Raw genomic sequence first — 17,500 nt, forward strand, 5'->3', positions numbered from 1 at the left:
GTTAGTATCACAACGAGTTACTTCAATCTGGGGAGAAGCTCCAGAAGACTTGACCCTGACTTTTTCCTTCTCAGGCCGATGGTATCGACAAGGACCTCGTTTTCAAGCTGCAGTACAAGACGCATGTGTACTTTTTCAGAGCCGAAAATGAATACACCTTCTACAGGTACAGCAAAACTTACTGATATTATTTGAAGCGTAAAAGTGTTAACCATTAGCTTAAACCTTGAACACCGTAATGTTATATCCTTTTCTAAGTTTTTGATGTTTTATTTAAGTAACGAAACCACCTCTTAAAGACATGTGTGAACATGAATTAAAGCAACTTGTTACAGTACTTGAATGTCTCTTTAGAGCAAGAGGAAAAAACAAGCACTAAAACGGACAAAATGCGTTAATTGAAGTTCCCCTTCTCTCTTGATTCGAATTTATAGAACATTTCTTTTGCTTTGTTGATTTCAGATGGATGGAGGTGATAGCCAGTGCAACCCAAAGCTCATCCAGAGTTCGTCTCTTCAGTCGGCAGATCAGTTCTGTTCCATGAGCAAGTCTTGATTTGGAACAAGCTGTTTCTTTGCCGCATGGTTCGCCCGAGGTATTTTCTAATCGTTTTATTACATGCGTGCGCTGCTTCTTAAATGGGTGCACTGACGCTTGTCTCGGAGAAAAATGAGGTATTACTCCTGAACAGTCTCTGAAGCTTTTTTAAAATGGTGACTAGGATCGTAGCCAAACAAGGCTTTTTAGTGAAGGGGTGCGTTTGCTACAAGCTGTGAATATGACCCTATTTGACCGTGGAGTCTGCTGTCAGGATCAAGCGCAAGTCTTGTCTCAACCGAGGCTGGAAAGTTCCACGCCAACACGTCGGTAATTCACAGGCATGGAAAGGAAGTATTGGTTGACTCTGAATTTTTTCCCAGTCGCGCATTCAAGTTGACCTAAAATGGGTTGTTAGTACTCTTAAAAATCATCTTATCGTCTATTTCAATGTGGAATAGGCTTTGCAGTATACAGGAATCTTTCCTTTTGCAGCTTTTATTTTTGGTCACCCCGTAATTGTACCACAGTGTATTGTTGCCAAATGACTCAAGTAATTGCTGTTAGTGAGACTTGGGTAATGGTAGGAGACCACGTATCAAATCATTATACACACCAGTTCGCTCTGTGTTACTTCAACGCCATTTTTAAGCGTTCTTCAAGAAACTTAATACAAAAAAAATTTAGACTTTTTTTTCTTGTCGGCTTATCACTATAATGTTATTTGGTCTCTCACCATTACTCCATTAACCCTGAAAGTCCACGTCTTTTTTCATAATTCTTTATTTTAGACTCAGCTTGTTTCCTTATAAATTAATTGAGCGAATTGAGTTCTATCAAGATAAATCCGTTATATGGGGATTTCTATTCTCCTCATCTGCTCTCAGCATTTTGTACTGCAACTATGAGAAGTTTCATATTAATCACTGATCGGGGTAAAGAAAAAACAATTAAAAAATGCGGGTGCAGAGGAAACAGTTTATATAACAATATTAATTTCAAAATGTTAACAATTTGGTTTTCGTTCTTGTGCGAGAAAGCTAATGAATAGTCCTTTTAACAGTTGTGGGCTTGGTGGCCAAGCCTTTGAACAGGAGTGAGGCTAAGGGTGACCCTGTTGTGATAGAGACCTGTATCTAGTTAGCATGATAACAAAGAAGTTTGCATTTGAAAAGCAGCAACATCTGTATCATAACAAGGTCACCCTTAACCTCACTCCTGTTCAAAGGCTTGGCCACCAAGCCCACAACTGTAAAAAGGACTATTGTTCAATTGTAGAATATCCTGCTTACTTTCAATTCTATTACCGATTTTAAAAGAATTTGTCGTACGCTTTAAAGGAGTCCTTGATAGTTATAGGTACGGTATATTAAAAAAACTTCAACTCTCTCTGCTGCTTTGAGCTAATTACATAAGGGGAAGGTTTTAGACGTTTGAAGGGTGAAGAATTTTACTTAAGCTAATTGTAGCTCGAAAAATTATTTCCGTTGCAAAACTTATCCCAAAGTTTTGTTTACGTATTTAATGCTACATCCGAATTTAACATTGATGTGGAAACTATTTTCGCGTTGTTGATGTAACGAGAATGCTTTTTGATATTTGTATTTACCAACACGTTGGACTCGGAGCCAAATTGCAAAATCTGTTTTAAAGTTACTATTCGACTTTTGAAGAAATGAACCTTGACTACACATTAAACAAAACAGTGTTTAAGGGCGAATCCCGTGTTGCATCGTGACCACCTCTCGGCTTTGTTGCCTTTTTCTCCTGGCAATGTGGATCTCTTTGAATGTAGTCTTGTAGTTCGTGATTTTTTTCCCCCAAGATTGTTCGGTCTTGATGGCTGGATATCAAACTCGTTCTATGTTTACAGCTTCAGTTATGGTACTCTACTCCGTCCGTCTCCGCGGGCATAGTCGCTAAAAAACGAACTTAGCCTATATTCTGCCATCCTAACCTCTAGTTTGGACAGCAATACGCAGCACATTTGAAAATAATTTGTTGTTCTACATCAACAAAGTGAAGAATAGTGTCTGATTCTCGCAGTAGCGTCAGCTATCTTTCAAACTACGGGGAACTCCGATTTAACGACCAGAAGAGACTCGTAGAACTGGAAATTAGATGAAACTCGCATTATCTTTGTCTAAACATTAGGGGATAGGGTGAATCTGAAACACTGATACAAACAGTTTGCAGAGCTTATGAGAATGCTCCTCACCTTGTGAGTTTTAAGCTTAGGCTATGTAAGCACACGAATGCCCTCGGCTGCTTTATAAGAGTTCTCTCTTAAAAGATAAGGGTTAGTCACGCATTTCAACTGTGGGTTTATACTTGCATATTGACATACCTATCAAGCAGTGAGAGCGAGCGTACTTAACTGATTTTCCGTGCATTCATATCCTTCCTATATTAACTTGTATTTGTTGCATGGTAGTTGCAACGTTTTGGAACTCTCAAACTCTTTGAGGTTAGTGGTCTTATAGCTTTGATTAAAAAAGACCTAGGGTAGACCAAGTCATACAAGGTGTGTGTTTATTTCAAGTTGAAAGAGTCTCCTCAATGTGCGCGATAATCTTGTAATGGTTCCGTCTCCAAAGTTGTCTGTGTGTGACTAGTCTGGCTTTCGTTTGGTAAGTTTTACTTACCATCGCAGATGAAAATGTAGGGCAAGTTTTCGGTGTTCTGAACATTTTTTTTTCGTCACAGATTCTTAGTCCAAAAACTGGGTTTCCTTGGCAATTACACTTCTCACTCAAAAGTTGTCACAGTAGTGTTTCAGTGAAACCTCAGTATTGCCATTATTTCCTTGTTTACCTTAGTGCTCCTTGTGACTAGGAAAAATTAGATGCAGAGCTCTTCCACAACGTATTGGAAGTTGCTCAATTGCCGTGTCTCGCAAAGGTCGGTCTAAATGTTCTATCTGGTGTAGAAACGACATTTGGACAAAGCGATTGGATGTGATAAACCTGTTATAGCATGGAGACTCTTCTAACTTGGAGGCTTGTAGTGCGGGTCTGAATTTTGTACAGAGTATTGATATTATTCAAGACAATGGCTAAATAAATGTTAAATTTATATTCATTAAAGTTATTATTCATGTCGAGAAATACATTGTAAGTTCAAATAAAGATTTGGACAGAAAGAGAAATGACGTGGCTGGCGAGTTATTGCATTTTCTCGTGTGGTGTCCAGTGTAGGGACGCAACCATTGCTCATTATGTGATGTAGCTTTGATTCCTTCCTTCGTGTAGGGACGCAACCATTGCTCATTATGTGATGTAGCTTTGATTCCTTCCTTCGCCGATGGAGGTCTATAGCTCGAAATGCTAGCTTTAGAAACTTTCTACAGAGGCGAATTCAGTTGATAAAACCTAATTATCTTTTAATAACTCCAGGAGGGCCGAGGGTCGGAGTATACCGGGGGATCACATGTTTTCGGGGGGAACAGAGAGGGTGAAGTCAGTCGTCTCTAACAGAGTTTAAAGGAATGACTACAAAAAAATGACTTTCAATGAGGGAAGGGTGGGTGGTCATTAGAGTACCACAAAGCCCTATGGGAGGATCAGGTAAATATTATTTAAACACAGCCCAAAATCCCCCCCCCCCCCTCTTCGTCCCAATCAAAATCTAAATCTGGACCAGAAGACGTCTCGCAAGAAACCATCTTTCTAAAGACGCTGCGGCAGCTGAAATATGGTGGTGACTGATTTAGCGAAGTCTTCGTGCAGAGGGCTTGATAATAAAATTTTATTAAAAGCCCTTGTATAGAAATTTTCCTACAAAGTCAGTTCTGACTACACTCTGTCGAGATATTTAATGCCAAAATATATTTAGGATGAGTAAGCCAGTCTTGTAGTATACGCATCCTAATACAATCTGCAATGCACTGCATATATACACTGAAACTGAGAGGTTCTACAAAATGAGCCTGCGCTACGCTTGATACGAAAAACCACTAAAAAACCATTCTTAAGAAGTGGCTAAAATATATGTGGAAATGTATTCCTCATCTAATGCAGCAGCGCGATACCCCAAGGGAAGGGTAAATAGCCTGTTTGCACCACTAATCACAGAAAAATCGATGAATGTGGTGATATTTTACAGAGAGTTGTAAAAAAAATATATATCAAATGAGAAAAAAGAAAGTCGTCAAACATAAGACTGACCGACCTAGGATAACATAATTTTCCAGTGAAACGCTTTAATTATCCGAAACTAACATGATGCCACGCGAACCTCTTCAACGTGCCATCAGAATATCAATTTCTGACCAATTCGTTCCCATGTCATGACGAGCTTTATGCAACTTTGAAATTCACAGCTGGGTATGGGTTCTAATTTCCGAGGTAGTCAAGAAAATCGAATCAGCAAAATTACAGATCTGTCATGTACGATGGCCCAGAAGGGTCACAGTCCAGTTTTATTTTTTGACAGTCCAGTTTTATTTTTTGACAGTCCAGTTTTATTTTTTGACAGTCCAGTTTTATTTTTTGACAGTCCAGTTTTATTTTTTGACAGTCCAGTTTTATTTTTTGACAGTCCAGTTTTATTTTTTGACAGTCCAGTTTTATTTTTTTTTTGACAGTCCAGTTTTATTTTCTTTTGACAGTCCAGTTTTATTTTTTTGACAGTCCAGTTTTATTTTTTGGGTACCCAAAAAATAAAACTGGACTGTGATCCATGCGTCACAGTCCAGTTTTATTTCTTGGGTACCCAAAAAGTAAAACTGGACTGTGACACATGCATGGGTCACAGTCCAGTTTTATTTTTTGGGTACCCAAAAAATAAAACTGGACTGTGACGCATGGATCACAGTCCAATTCTATTTTTTGGGTACCCAAAAAATAAAACTGGACTGTCAAAAAAAAAATAAAACTGGACTGTCAAAAAAAAAAATAAAACTGGACTGTCAAAAAATAAAACTGGACTGTCAAAAAATAAAACTGGACTGTCAAAAAATAAAACTGGACTGTCAAAAAATAAAACTGGACTGTCAAAAAATAAAACTGGACTGTCAAAAAATAAAACTGGACTGTCAAAAATTAAAACTGGACTGTGACCCTTCTGGGCCATCGTATCTGGGCCATCGTAATGCTGCTTTTCAATTTTCCGCTTCTTGTTTGAACTGCTTTTGCCTCTACTGCCATGCCGAATTCGGTTGAGAAGACCAGATAGTCGGTTGAACGTTCGCGATGAAAATGTATTCGGTGTCGATCCCGCCGAGACCGACCCTTCTTCAATTTGGCCACTATTATGTTGGCTAACAGAAGACCTCGTTTCTGATTCAATAGAATTGGAGCGCCTCCACACCTCCCGCACAGTTTGTCTTATAATAGCGTCCATCGTACAAAATGGCCGCCAAACAAACCACACGTGCAACATGCAACACATCGAGAGAGATCTGGTGACTACTCAAAAAATAAAACTGGACTGTCAAAAAAGATAAAACTGGACTGTCAAAAAAAATAAAACTGGACTGTCAAAAAATAAAACTGGACTGTCAAAAAAAATAAAACTGGACTGTCAAAAAATAAGACTGGACTGCCAAAAAATAAAACTGGACTGTCAAAAAATAAAACTGGACTGTCAAAAAAAATAAAACTGGACTGTCAAAAAAAATAAAACTGGGCTGTGAAAAAGATAAAACTGGACTGTCAAAAAAAAATAAAACTGGACTGTCAAAAAAAAACAAAACTGGACTGTCAAAAAATAAAACTGGACTGTCAAAAAAAAATAAAACTGGACTGTCAAAAAATAAAACTGGACTGTCAAAGAATAAAACTGGACTGTCAAAAATTAAAACTGGACTGTCAAAAATCAAAACTGGACTGTGACCCTTCTGGGCCATCGTAGCAAGCAAAGGAATATTGTTGTTACCTATTCTACAATGAGGCCAAAAGTATTTTTCATACTACATGTATTTGAATCATTACTGTGAGTGGTTGTCTTAAATATTGCAGTCTTAACAAGATTAAGCCACAATAAAAACTGAAGGTCTCATTTGATGGCATCTACGTGTATGTGTTTATCCACTGTATGTAGTACAGGACAAGTAACTATGAATGTCTATAATAATGGTTTTGATGTTATTCAGTGCCTATATTGTTTCTATCTAGGTGGTGTATTATTGTGATGGAAACCTTGGAGTGACATTTCTTAGTGCTTTGAGAAAGATTAACATGCAGGCAAGCAAGAAAAGAAAAGATATGTTGTCAAAAGAGTCATATATATTTGTCTCTTAGTTACATTGTCATATATTTTATAGATTGGGCTTTTCCCATATAATTCTATTTGTTGAATTCTCAAAAATTGGATACCATATGAATTCACATTATCTAGTAGTTCCGTTTCTTCTCCAACATCTATGACTAGTTGTGACTGCAGAGAGGCTTTCTTGGAATTTTGCATTTTTTTTTGCAGCTTCTAGGGCAGCACGCCCCGACAGATTAACAACACCGTTTGTTATTTCTGTGGAGACAATGAAGGATTTTGTCAAGCTCAACTTTACCTTAACTTGGTCGGACAGACCTCGCTCCAGGTCACCAAGGCTGTACGTTTTAAAGGACATACGAAGAGTTTTGTCCTTTCATATTGGTGGCTTCAGGTGTTTGCACTCTTTATCTCCACTAAGTGTAGCACTTCCTACTTTGCTGGGTAAATGACCAAAAAAAGTCAAGTCTTACATTTGTAAAGGTGAAGTGGCATCATTTTGCTGCGAAAGAATTTTAAAGTATTAGTCAAGTCCACAGAACCGTACAAAATACATTAAAATTTCACGATATTATGATAAAAATATTTTTAAAAAACACTAAAAGTAACGCTCGTCTCACTGAAGTGCTTCAAGATGGCCTCAGGACGACTTGTAACCCTGAGGTTATATACTCATGGGCGTATATAACCTCAGTCGCCATTTGAATTACGCTATTTGATCGTCTTTTGGTCTCAAAACATACACCAGTGTTGTTCGTTGCCTGGTAACAAAAAGTACATGACATGGAAAGGCATAGTGAGGGCCACAAGTCTTACTCTTACAACCATTGCAAAAAACTGGTTTCGGGGTTCTAGTTCACTTATAGTTTGTAAAAATATGCGGAATAGAGGATCAAGACAACTGGCCATTTTTTGTCCTAATTTTCAATACTGGGCCCGAGCATGTGAGCCGTTGTCGATACAGCCCTGGCTTGAAACTGATGCACTTCGTTCGAGCAAAGCCGAACTTGTAACATTGCTTGCTTTGCTACACTGATAAAAAGCGGCTGTCTGAAGTAAAATTGATCAAAGACCCAACAAAATAATTAAGCTCTTATAACACGTGGAACTGTGCAGAAAAAAAACCCTTTGGAGAAAGATAAATGGTAACATTACGAATAGTCTGAAGAGTTTAATCCAAGTTTTTTTTTTTAGTACTTACCAGGAACTCTAGGGTTATGTGCAGAGTTTAAACACTCCATGATTTCTGCCAACCATTTCAAGTATACCCATTCCAGTTAAAAGTTGTGGCTTCTCTACTGGAGCCTGCTTACTAATCCCAAGTTAGGAAAGACGATACTCTGTGGAGTATCACAACAAGGATGCTTTTGGTTGTAATGCTTTTCTAACGCCCTTCTTGTTGTCATGTGTTTCGCGCATATTTGGCAATTTGTAACGTAGATTTCTGCCATAGTTAGTGAGCACCGTTTTCGCGTCCAGCCATTCACGTTCTTGGAGCGGAAGAACCAACTATTCCGGCATGAGTTTCAAACGCGTGTGTTTCAAACCGGAGATTCATTATATGAAAGCTACGACAAGGGATATGTGTATTCAAGCCGGCGGTAGGTAATGAGATTTACCATTATTTCCAGGCCACAACCCAGATCTAAATCGTGATTCTCTTTCGCAGTCAAGTTTCCACAGCAATTTAGCGATCTCTAAAGTTTTAACATGCTCTTTATAAAGAGCACAAAAGCAGCATTTTTCTCCAATTAAGTTGACGTATGAAATACCTGAATAAAGAGGAGTCACTTTCCGAGTGTTTAGCGACTTTGCTTTGCGTTCGACTTCGAGTTATTTGTGCGTTGTCGATTTCTTTAAGAAGACGAAAGCGACGAACAGGAGAGGTTAATTCACAAAGAGCGAATAAAGAAGCAAAAGCAAAGACGAAAAGATAGAGAGAAAAGAGGCAAGCTAGGATCGCAGATCGCCGCAGGCGAATAAATAAAGAGGCAGAGGTCCTTAATCAGAAGCACGTCGATGAAGGAGAACTCGTTGAGAGGGGGACAACATGGACTAAGTGTCGCTAGTAACATTTTTAGTCTGGGAATTATGGCGAATAATGTTTACAAAAATAAGAGATGGAAGCCTTATCCTTAATACTTCAGAATGCAGTGCACCTCAATCTAGCCAAGAGGCCAGTTTTTGAAAATATATATATTTTTCCAGGTTAGGAATAGCTGAACCTTTTTACTGGGTGAAAAAATTTCAAATTAACTTTTTTTCGCCACATTGACCCTCTCGCATGTTAATTTGTAGCATCTTTCAGCTGGCTTTAGGTGACTGTTGAATGTAGAAGCAGGAACCATGAGAAATAATACGCTCTGCTAAGAGTCAAAGTTACTGTTTTCCTACTCTGATAAGAAAAGCAACTATCGCGCGCTGTATCATCGATCGATTGATTAATGGCTGTTGATAGCCATGTGCCGAACCTCACTTCTCAACACCTTTCGTGTCAAAATCCTTCATCAAATTTTTGCCCCGCAGAGATGCTACGTGAAGAAAGACTAGACCCCCTCCTGACTTTGCGCTATTCAATAGCGCAAAATCGGTAGGGGTCAAGAAATTCAAAGTCGTATAAAGCTCGTCGTGACTCAAACGTCAGAAATCACATTTCTTGGAGATCTAGAAAAATTACCCCTTCCCCCCAGCGTCCCCCTCTCTCCCATTCACATCTTGTGTTTGATATAAATTTAAGTTTATCGCCATTTTATGCAACACTGAAAACCCCAGAGGTAATCAAGGGAGCTCAGTCAACGGTCGGTAAATTATCAATAAAAAATGGGGCCAGCTGTCTCGTTTTGTAATTTAAAAAGAAGCTGATTACCATAGCTCACATTGCATGTACGTGTTTGTGCCCGCACCTTTTTCGCCGTTATCCCATAATGGCCGTGCAGCAACTGACCCATCTTTTCTTGATGACTTTTTACACACTTTTGGAAATCTTGGCTGTACCCGAAAAAGCGGCTAACTTCTGTGGAAACGTATTCGAAAATACAGTTGGTGCGAACTAGAAATATGTGTTTTAACTCTCTTTTCGATTTCCGTTTCACGAATCAGCTTCATTCTTTCTTTAGATCGTGTTTTACTTGGTCATGTAATGGACTCGGTTCTTGCCCTCAACGAATTTGAGTGCCAGCTAAAGTGCATCGACAGAAAAGGTTGTAAGTCTGTTAATGTGCGTCCCAATGGGAACAAAAAGAATCTTTGTGAACTTAACAGCCAACATCGACAGACCAGACCACAGGACTTTAGAGAGGAAAAAGGATCCACCTATTACGGCTCTCTTCAGGTAAGCTTTAAAAAAAAAAAAAAAAATGAAAAACAGTGAAAATATACTGAGTTGGTGTGACAAACTTTATGCCACCCACGATAACAACGCCAGTTTTATATTCGTCAACGGTAGTAGGAGTGAAATTTATATCTCTTAGCTCATCACTGCCCTCCGTTTATAACTACAACCAACGCAAATACACAGATAATAGGCACTACGATTGTATTACCTGCAACGGATAGAAGTGCTAATTTTTTTAAAAATACTTATTATTTGAAATGACTACATGTACTTATTACACCAAAGTGCATATTATCATTTTGTTACTTGTTAATAATTTACATGAAAGAAAGCATTACGGAAAGTCAGCACAGACAAAATTTTGAGCGCGTGCGCTATTTGTAATATGCTCTCGCGTTAAAACTTTGCTCTCGTGTTACAACTACATAAAAAATGCACTCGTTTTCAACCAATCAATCAATCAGAGGCGCGTAATTTTTCATGTTTATTTGCTGTTTGATGCTCTGCTGTCAAAAACGACAGATGTTTCTAGAAAGAATGATAAAAGAAAAAACATGACAATGAAAAGGCATAAGGAAAGCTCTTGATAAAATAAGGAGGTTTATATTCGCTGTTATAATTATATTTTGGGCCCGACTCAGAATCTTTTCAGCCCAAGTCGCTGGGCGCGTGCTGGGTTTTAAATAATTTGGATATATCAACAAAGTTGATATACCCAAAAGGTGTGAACCAATAACGTAGCTTCCCACCAATAACGTAGCTCCATTTTCTGCCTTTAAAAGCACGCACAACCCACAATTCCTCTATTCGCTCCGACGAAGGGCTAACGCTCGAAACGTCAGCTTTTGGAATCGTTACGGTGGCCAATTTACCGTGATTTCAACTTTGTTGATATATCCAAATTATTTCGTTACCCCCACCGACGCAGCCCCAAACAGTTTCTTTAGAAACTATCAGCCTTTATTCATTTGGGTTTTAAATAACTCTGAGAAGGGCCTAAAACATATTTATGCTCGCATAAAGCAAATAATAGTTGAAAAATGTGACAAAAAACACTCTGAACAATCACGCGAGCGTGCAAGCGGACTAAAAAACATTTTAGCCCGCCAATATCTCACCACATTTTTCCGTAAACAATAGGATAAACATAGGCATGCTATGCATGCCGGAGTTATTTTTTTGGATACGTAGGTTGAAATGGGACACTAGATAACTGATGCTGGTGTCTGAATAATTGTTAGCAGAAATAAACTGCATTGGTACAACGCTCCCTGCATTCCCCTCCACAGCCCTAATTTGAACTTGTCACGCAACGCTCTCTCTCTCTTTAACATTGCATGACGAGACCAAACAACGACCTGCTCGTAGGTTACAATTGTGCCTATTGCCGTTCCTTCGTCAGAGACAAAGTCCTAGTTATTATTCTGACCATTAGGGGCCAGAATCAGAAATTCCGTTTGGCTTTTCCTGTGCAAGAAAATGCACAATAGCACGCAGTTTTTAACTAGCGTAAAGCAATGTGATGGACATACCCTGGGAACGAGGTTGAGTTTTGGGTCGAGTGACAGTCAGATTTGAAGTACTGGCCGCGCATCAACGATGAGCTTGTTACAGTTTATACTCATCTTTCGAGTGAACTTAAATATATTTATTTAAAGTACAAACCTAATACCGTGAATCACTTCTACTGCTAACGTACTGATGAAAACAACAACCCTAGGGAACAGTAAAAGTTCTGGCTGATTGTTTAAATTGGATTAATTTATGTAAACACGAATTGGCGATTGAATCCATCCGTAAATTAATATTGTGGACAAAACAATTATACTTTTCTGACCAAAAAGACACTTGTGGAAGTCACTGCCACATACCTCTAATGTCAATCAGTCAAAAAACTTGAGGTCTATAAAATGCCTTCAGCGATATATCCTTCCGAGGTAAAAAAAACTTCAAAGGTTTGTTATTAGATGTAAGCAAGAGAAATCCTTGTAAACAAAGTCATCGCGTTTACATGCAAATTTTAATGAGTGATCCCGCATTTCCTCTGGCGATTTTAGTATTTCCAAATTATCATGGATGGCATCAACTTGTTCCGAAGTCTTAGTCTCCATAACTCTTCATGTTAACAAACCACTGAAAAGCACTCGACAGCGATTTTGCTAAAACAATAAAGCCCTCAATTAGAACCAATTCAATTCAATCCGCTGATCCACAAATCCGGCCCAAATATAGGATCCGTGTAGCCTCTTGTTCAGTAACAGATTGTTGCCTCAAAATATTCTTCCATATAATTTTGCAGTGTAAAGCTCTATTTCATCTCTTACGGCCTCTGGTCAAAGATATTTTCCGGTCTCCGTTCTTCTAATGAGTGAAAATAGATTGAACGAAGAGAAAGTATCATTTTTCAAGGCATAACAATGTGGGCTTCTTGATTGGTTGTTGCCCATCTGGACGTTGCCCTGTACGTGCGAAACACGTGATAAAATGCAGGTTGTTTACAAGAAATTGACACGCAATGGGGTAAAGTCCAGGTTAGCTAAAAGCGAATTTTATTGGCAGAAAACGTCTAAGCACTTGAGAGTTGCGCACAAAATTAACTGACCGTACCATTTTGTCCCTTGGGAATATTTTTCATTGAGGTCGATTTATGCCATAAAATGTACGTTGTTAACTGGAAAATGGCATTTCATCTAAGAAAGCCTAATCCATACTGGCGAATAAAAAGTAAACACGCAATTGTAACGGGAAAGTATCGTTTACACAATATTTAATTAATGGAGAACTTTTAGAAGCAAAGAAACGGATATGTAACGTGGCAGTCGACACAAAGTAAATGTAACTTGGTGGTCGTTTCAACCAAGTAGCCCTTCCAAAACAACACGCTATAGCGCTAAATTCGTGTTAGGTCTTTAGCTGACGGTGTGTGCGTCGTAAAAGAAGGAGCAGTACACAAAACATGCACGTTTTAACTCGCTAATCGGTAGAAAAAGTTCCCTGACGACCTTTCAAATCCAGACAGATCCTAACGATAAAATCCTCACGAAGGACATGAGCCACTACATTGAATAGATGATCTTACAACTCTTGTAGATGTCTTCATACCTTGTTCCTTGAACGAAATTCAAAATTGGAATCGCTGATTAACTCATATATAGCAATAATATATCCTGAAGTTGCTCCTATCAACATCTGAAGTAATATTTGATTCAAAATTTTTCTCGTGTTCCACACAGTCTTTTCCAGAAGGGAGAATAAGCATAGTTGTACAACGATCACAACTCCACCGCTTTCCCAACACGACTGATACATTTCCTTAATTCGCGAACCGCTCTCTCCGACTCACGCGTTGATTGGCTGAAATTTGAAGACCTGTCAAACCATAAATTAGCAAGAACGCTCAGATTGGTGCGACATAGGAAAATACTACAATCTGATTGTTTTGTGATACACCAAACTGAAATTGGGCCAATCACATTGCGTTGACATACACCAAAAAAAAGATGCACCAATCAGATGACTTAGAGATACACCAAATTGCGCTGATCAGATTACACTACACCACAATACACCAATCTATACGCTAACATATAGTTTTGTTTTTTTTTTAAAAAAATAACTCAAAAACAGTGGTCTTTTGGTGTAACTTACTCGCCTTCCTCACATTCAGGTTTCCTGTGTCGATATTTCCAGTGACAAGAAAAGACAAACAAAGAGCGGTCAGTGTCACCCAGGATACCATGGTGAACGATGTCGAACAGGCCCCAGTGAGTAGCAACAGAAACACCGTGACACCAAATACACACTGAGTGTTTATTTGGTGTCACGGTGTTTCTAAATATAAGGAATGCACCTTTAAGAATGAACTGAATAACATATTTACACTTTCTTCCTCAGAGGGCTTGTATTCTTATCATCCTTCTTTTTCCTGCAAAGAAATTCGGAACGAAGGACACCTTAAAACAGACGGGGAATACTGGATCGATCTCGAAAAGAATGGGAACGCTTTGAAGGTCTTCTGCGATATGATTACGGACGGAGGTAAGCTCGTATAAGCTTGTTCTAGTCGCACTTTCAACTTCGATCGAGCGAGGATAATTGGGAGCAAGACAAGGGTAATAAAGAAATATAGGGGATAAGAACCATGTATAACTATGAAAATGGAAGCACAGAGGATGGTTGTATATTTCTCTTCTTGATAACCGAGGGAAACTTGTTTTGATAAATAAACAGACTTTTTCCGCCACATGGGAACGATTTCAAGGCGAAACTGCAAAGCCGAGGAGATAAAAAGGAACCAAAAGTCAATCGATCTTTTTTTAATTATAGTAGGGCTTCATTTTCTTGAAACGCACTCTCTCAACTGCTTCATTTAGAACTTAGAGGAGGTGAGCTCCGTATTTCCTGCATTTTATTTGAAATCTTTAATGATTTTCTACAAACTGCTTCTCGACGCACGTAGTTTTAATCTTCCTGTTCATTTTAGGGGGCTGGCTTCTTGTTTCGAGCATTGTCATCGATAACGCCGCCCCAAATCAGATGAAAGTAGAGACATCATACCGCGGTATAAACTCCAGTCAGATGGTGCTATCGAAAGCTGCCATGAATGAACTGAGGTCACACTTGGGATTCACTCAAATACGATTCCACTGCAGTAAGCATCTGGGACGTATATTCCATGTGACCACAGCAGCTAACAGCACCGGGGAGGCTGTGGTCCAATACTTCAGCGGTCAGACGGACGTCCAACCAGATGCTTGTGGCTCATTTGTGCGAATGAAAAATGACAACTCGAATATGTCCAGACAGTGTCATCTGTGGGGATTGGAATATGGAGCCTACAGAGTTGGGAAATGGGGACATAGCCAAGATCAGGATAGATTGTATACTTACCCGGCCTTTGTTTACCCCGATAAACACTGGTTTACCCGCCTGAATGGTTATAGGTTTTGTGATGATGCCGTTGGAAGTAACAAAACTGCCGGTGATTTTTGGAAAATTTACGTGCGTTGAGAAGCTTCTGCGAAAGCGAAGAAACTTCTCACGTACTGGACACGTGATCCCTTTTCTAAATTATAGAATCGGTTGAGAAGGCACCACGGACCTCTACTGGTTTTTCAATAATAATAATGATAAATAATCTATCTAGAAAAAGCTAACGTCACAATACGTGGTTTTCGGGGAGGTCTTCACTAACTAAGATAAAATAACGTAAAAAGTTTTAAATCTAAATTACAACCAGCCCAGAAAGACTACTACAGCAAGGTACTAAAATGCTGATGTTATAATAATAACCTCTTACTGACCGTACGTGAGGGCAGTACTTGAAGAGTATGGGCCCGAGGTCGTGGTGAGGACTGAACGCAGTGAGGTCCCGTTAAAAAGCAATGGAGGGTCAATATTGCACAGTACGGCTTGAGTAAGTCAGGTTTGTAAATAGTTTATTGTCATGCACTCGGACCAAACTTGTTTATTCTAAATTTTCTGGCTTCCGCGCAAACAAAAATACACGGCTTATGATTTGAGGCTTTTCTTTTTTTCCAGCAACTTTCCAGCGTTATATGCGTCTCATTATGCAATGATTTTCTTTGTTTTTAAACTGTGCCTACATCTGTTATTATCGTCATTATTATACTTTTATTTATACTATTCCCGTTATTATCATCATAATAATTATAGTGACAATTGCTGTCACAATTGTCGATGTCGTTAGTGATAATGTTACTATTCAACTGCGCTAATTCTAAAATTTTATATTCGTAGTCGTAGTCGTAGGATTCTTATTGTGAGCATGCAAGCAATTTTGTAATTATATTTATAAAATTTCCCCTTCTATACATTGTAAACCTTAGCAATTCAGTCCATGCTGCTATTAAGGTATTGAATAAAACGTTCATCTCCTTTCTTTTTCTTTTAACTTTTATCAATATACCATCATCATCATCATCATTATCATTATTACAACATTGTTTTTCACCGCATGAATTAAACCTTCGTTGTTCCCATATTAGGGACCTTAAGCAAACCATAACGGTGACGGTAACGACGTCGTAACAAAACAAAAAGATCTAATGAGCAAAACAATAAGTCGGCAAGTGTGTCTTAAATCTCTATACATATGCATTACGTAGCCGTCTCCTGCATAACAACGTGAAATCGCCAAACTTTGCGTTCTGTGAGAACGGAATCTCGACTGCAAATTGTTTATGTTTCCATTTGGAACTCAACGCTGCTCAAATATATATTTTGAAGAGTTTGAAGGGACGATAAACACATCCATCCAGCTTGAAATGATAATTCACATTTTTAATCGATGTCTTCTCCATTCACATCCATGTTGCCATCCTTAGTTGTAAAGTCCCGATTAGCTCAATTCTGAATTACAAATTGATATGCAATCATTGAAAACTCTCGCTCGTATACTTAGCAGCGATAGAAATTATTCCGACAAAAGTATGAAAGCAGCTTTGTGAGTCAATAGACAGTGAAGATAACAAACCGTTTCGGGCGGTGATCACTTCGTCGACAAAAGTATGAAAGCAACTTTGTGAGTCAATAGACAGTGAAGATAAGAAATCGTTTCGGGCGGTAATCACCTTGTCGAACAAAAAGCCTTTTCAGTAGAGATTGAAGATAAGAAATCGTTTCGGGCGGTGATCGCCTCGTTGAACAGATAGCTTTTCTTCAATAGATATTTAAGATATAAATCGTATCAGGCAGGCGACGTACACCGTTTCTCTCTTGAGCAAAGGATTTTCATCTTTTAAAGGCAATAATTACCGTATTTACCTGTATATAAAACGGGTCATGTATAATACGCACCCCGATTTTTTACCAAATATTTCATTAAAAGAAAGTTTTCACAGTAAAAAAAAACACGTTAATTCTTCCTACAATATTTGTTAAGATAACAAACAATACTTGCATTACAAAATCTTCGAAATAACTTTATGTACCAGTAACTAACTGATTACCAAAAGGTTGAAAGGTACGTGCAAGGCTGCGGCAATTTAATAAAGTAAAACTAGATATGCAATGTGGAAACATCAAAGAACGCCGGTTTCTGAAAATGTTCATAAGGCATTCTTCCCTTTGTTCTAGTCTAAGGAACGGCCCAATATCTCTAACCAGTGCGACTCTGCGGCAAGCTGCATCCTTCCCATCTGAAGATATTTCCTCGGCTCGTAGAGAGGCCAGGCTGCAGTTGTTTGAAGGGTAGGTAACGCTGGATATCCTGATACATCTCTCTCCAGTGGAGATAGTGCAGTACTTATTTTTGGCATTTATTACCCGGTTAGCGATTAATCCGTTAGTTGCGTTATCCACTCTTTATTAAGCAACCGGGTCCAGTGGGAATTTTAAAATGAACTTGCATATACTGACTCTGATGAACCGTGGCAGTGAAGTGAATACGCAACATTA

General features: G+C 38.7%; 2 protein-coding genes across 8 annotated transcripts in view; both read left to right on the forward strand.

Annotated features, from left to right (window-relative positions):
• The window catches only part of LOC111320756 (FERM, ARHGEF and pleckstrin domain-containing protein 2-like), a 36,362-nt gene extending 32,677 nt beyond the window's left edge, over positions 1-3,685 (forward strand). The window contains exons 33-34 of the mRNA XM_022923447.2: positions 75-166; positions 463-3,685. Of these exons, the coding sequence (XP_022779182.2) occupies positions 75-166; positions 463-544 (174 nt within the window). The 3' untranslated portion in view covers positions 545-3,685. The remainder of the gene's footprint in view (positions 1-74; positions 167-462) is intronic.
• A 2,665-nt stretch (positions 3,686-6,350) lies between these two features.
• On the forward strand, positions 6,351-15,983 carry LOC111320757 (uncharacterized). 7 transcript variants are annotated; one of them, XM_088728536.1, is made up of 5 exons: positions 6,351-8,352; positions 9,864-10,078; positions 13,749-13,845; positions 13,976-14,119; positions 14,565-15,983. In XM_088728536.1, exons 2-5 carry the CDS (start codon positions 9,887-9,889, stop codon positions 15,089-15,091), a joined length of 960 nt encoding a protein of 319 aa, XP_088584662.1. In that variant the 5' UTR covers positions 6,351-8,352; positions 9,864-9,886; the 3' UTR covers positions 15,092-15,983. The 7 variants fall into 7 exon arrangements, with proteins under 7 accessions (XP_088584662.1, XP_088584661.1, XP_088584663.1 ...); XM_088728535.1 differs by having other exon boundaries at positions 6,351-8,348; XM_088728537.1 differs by having other exon boundaries at positions 6,351-7,230.
• The last annotated feature ends 1,517 nt before the right edge of the window (positions 15,984-17,500 follow it).

This window comes from Stylophora pistillata, chromosome 7 (assembly GCF_964205215.1).
Source record: "Stylophora pistillata chromosome 7, jaStyPist1.2, whole genome shotgun sequence".
Lineage (NCBI taxonomy): Eukaryota > Metazoa > Cnidaria > Anthozoa > Scleractinia > Pocilloporidae > Stylophora > Stylophora pistillata.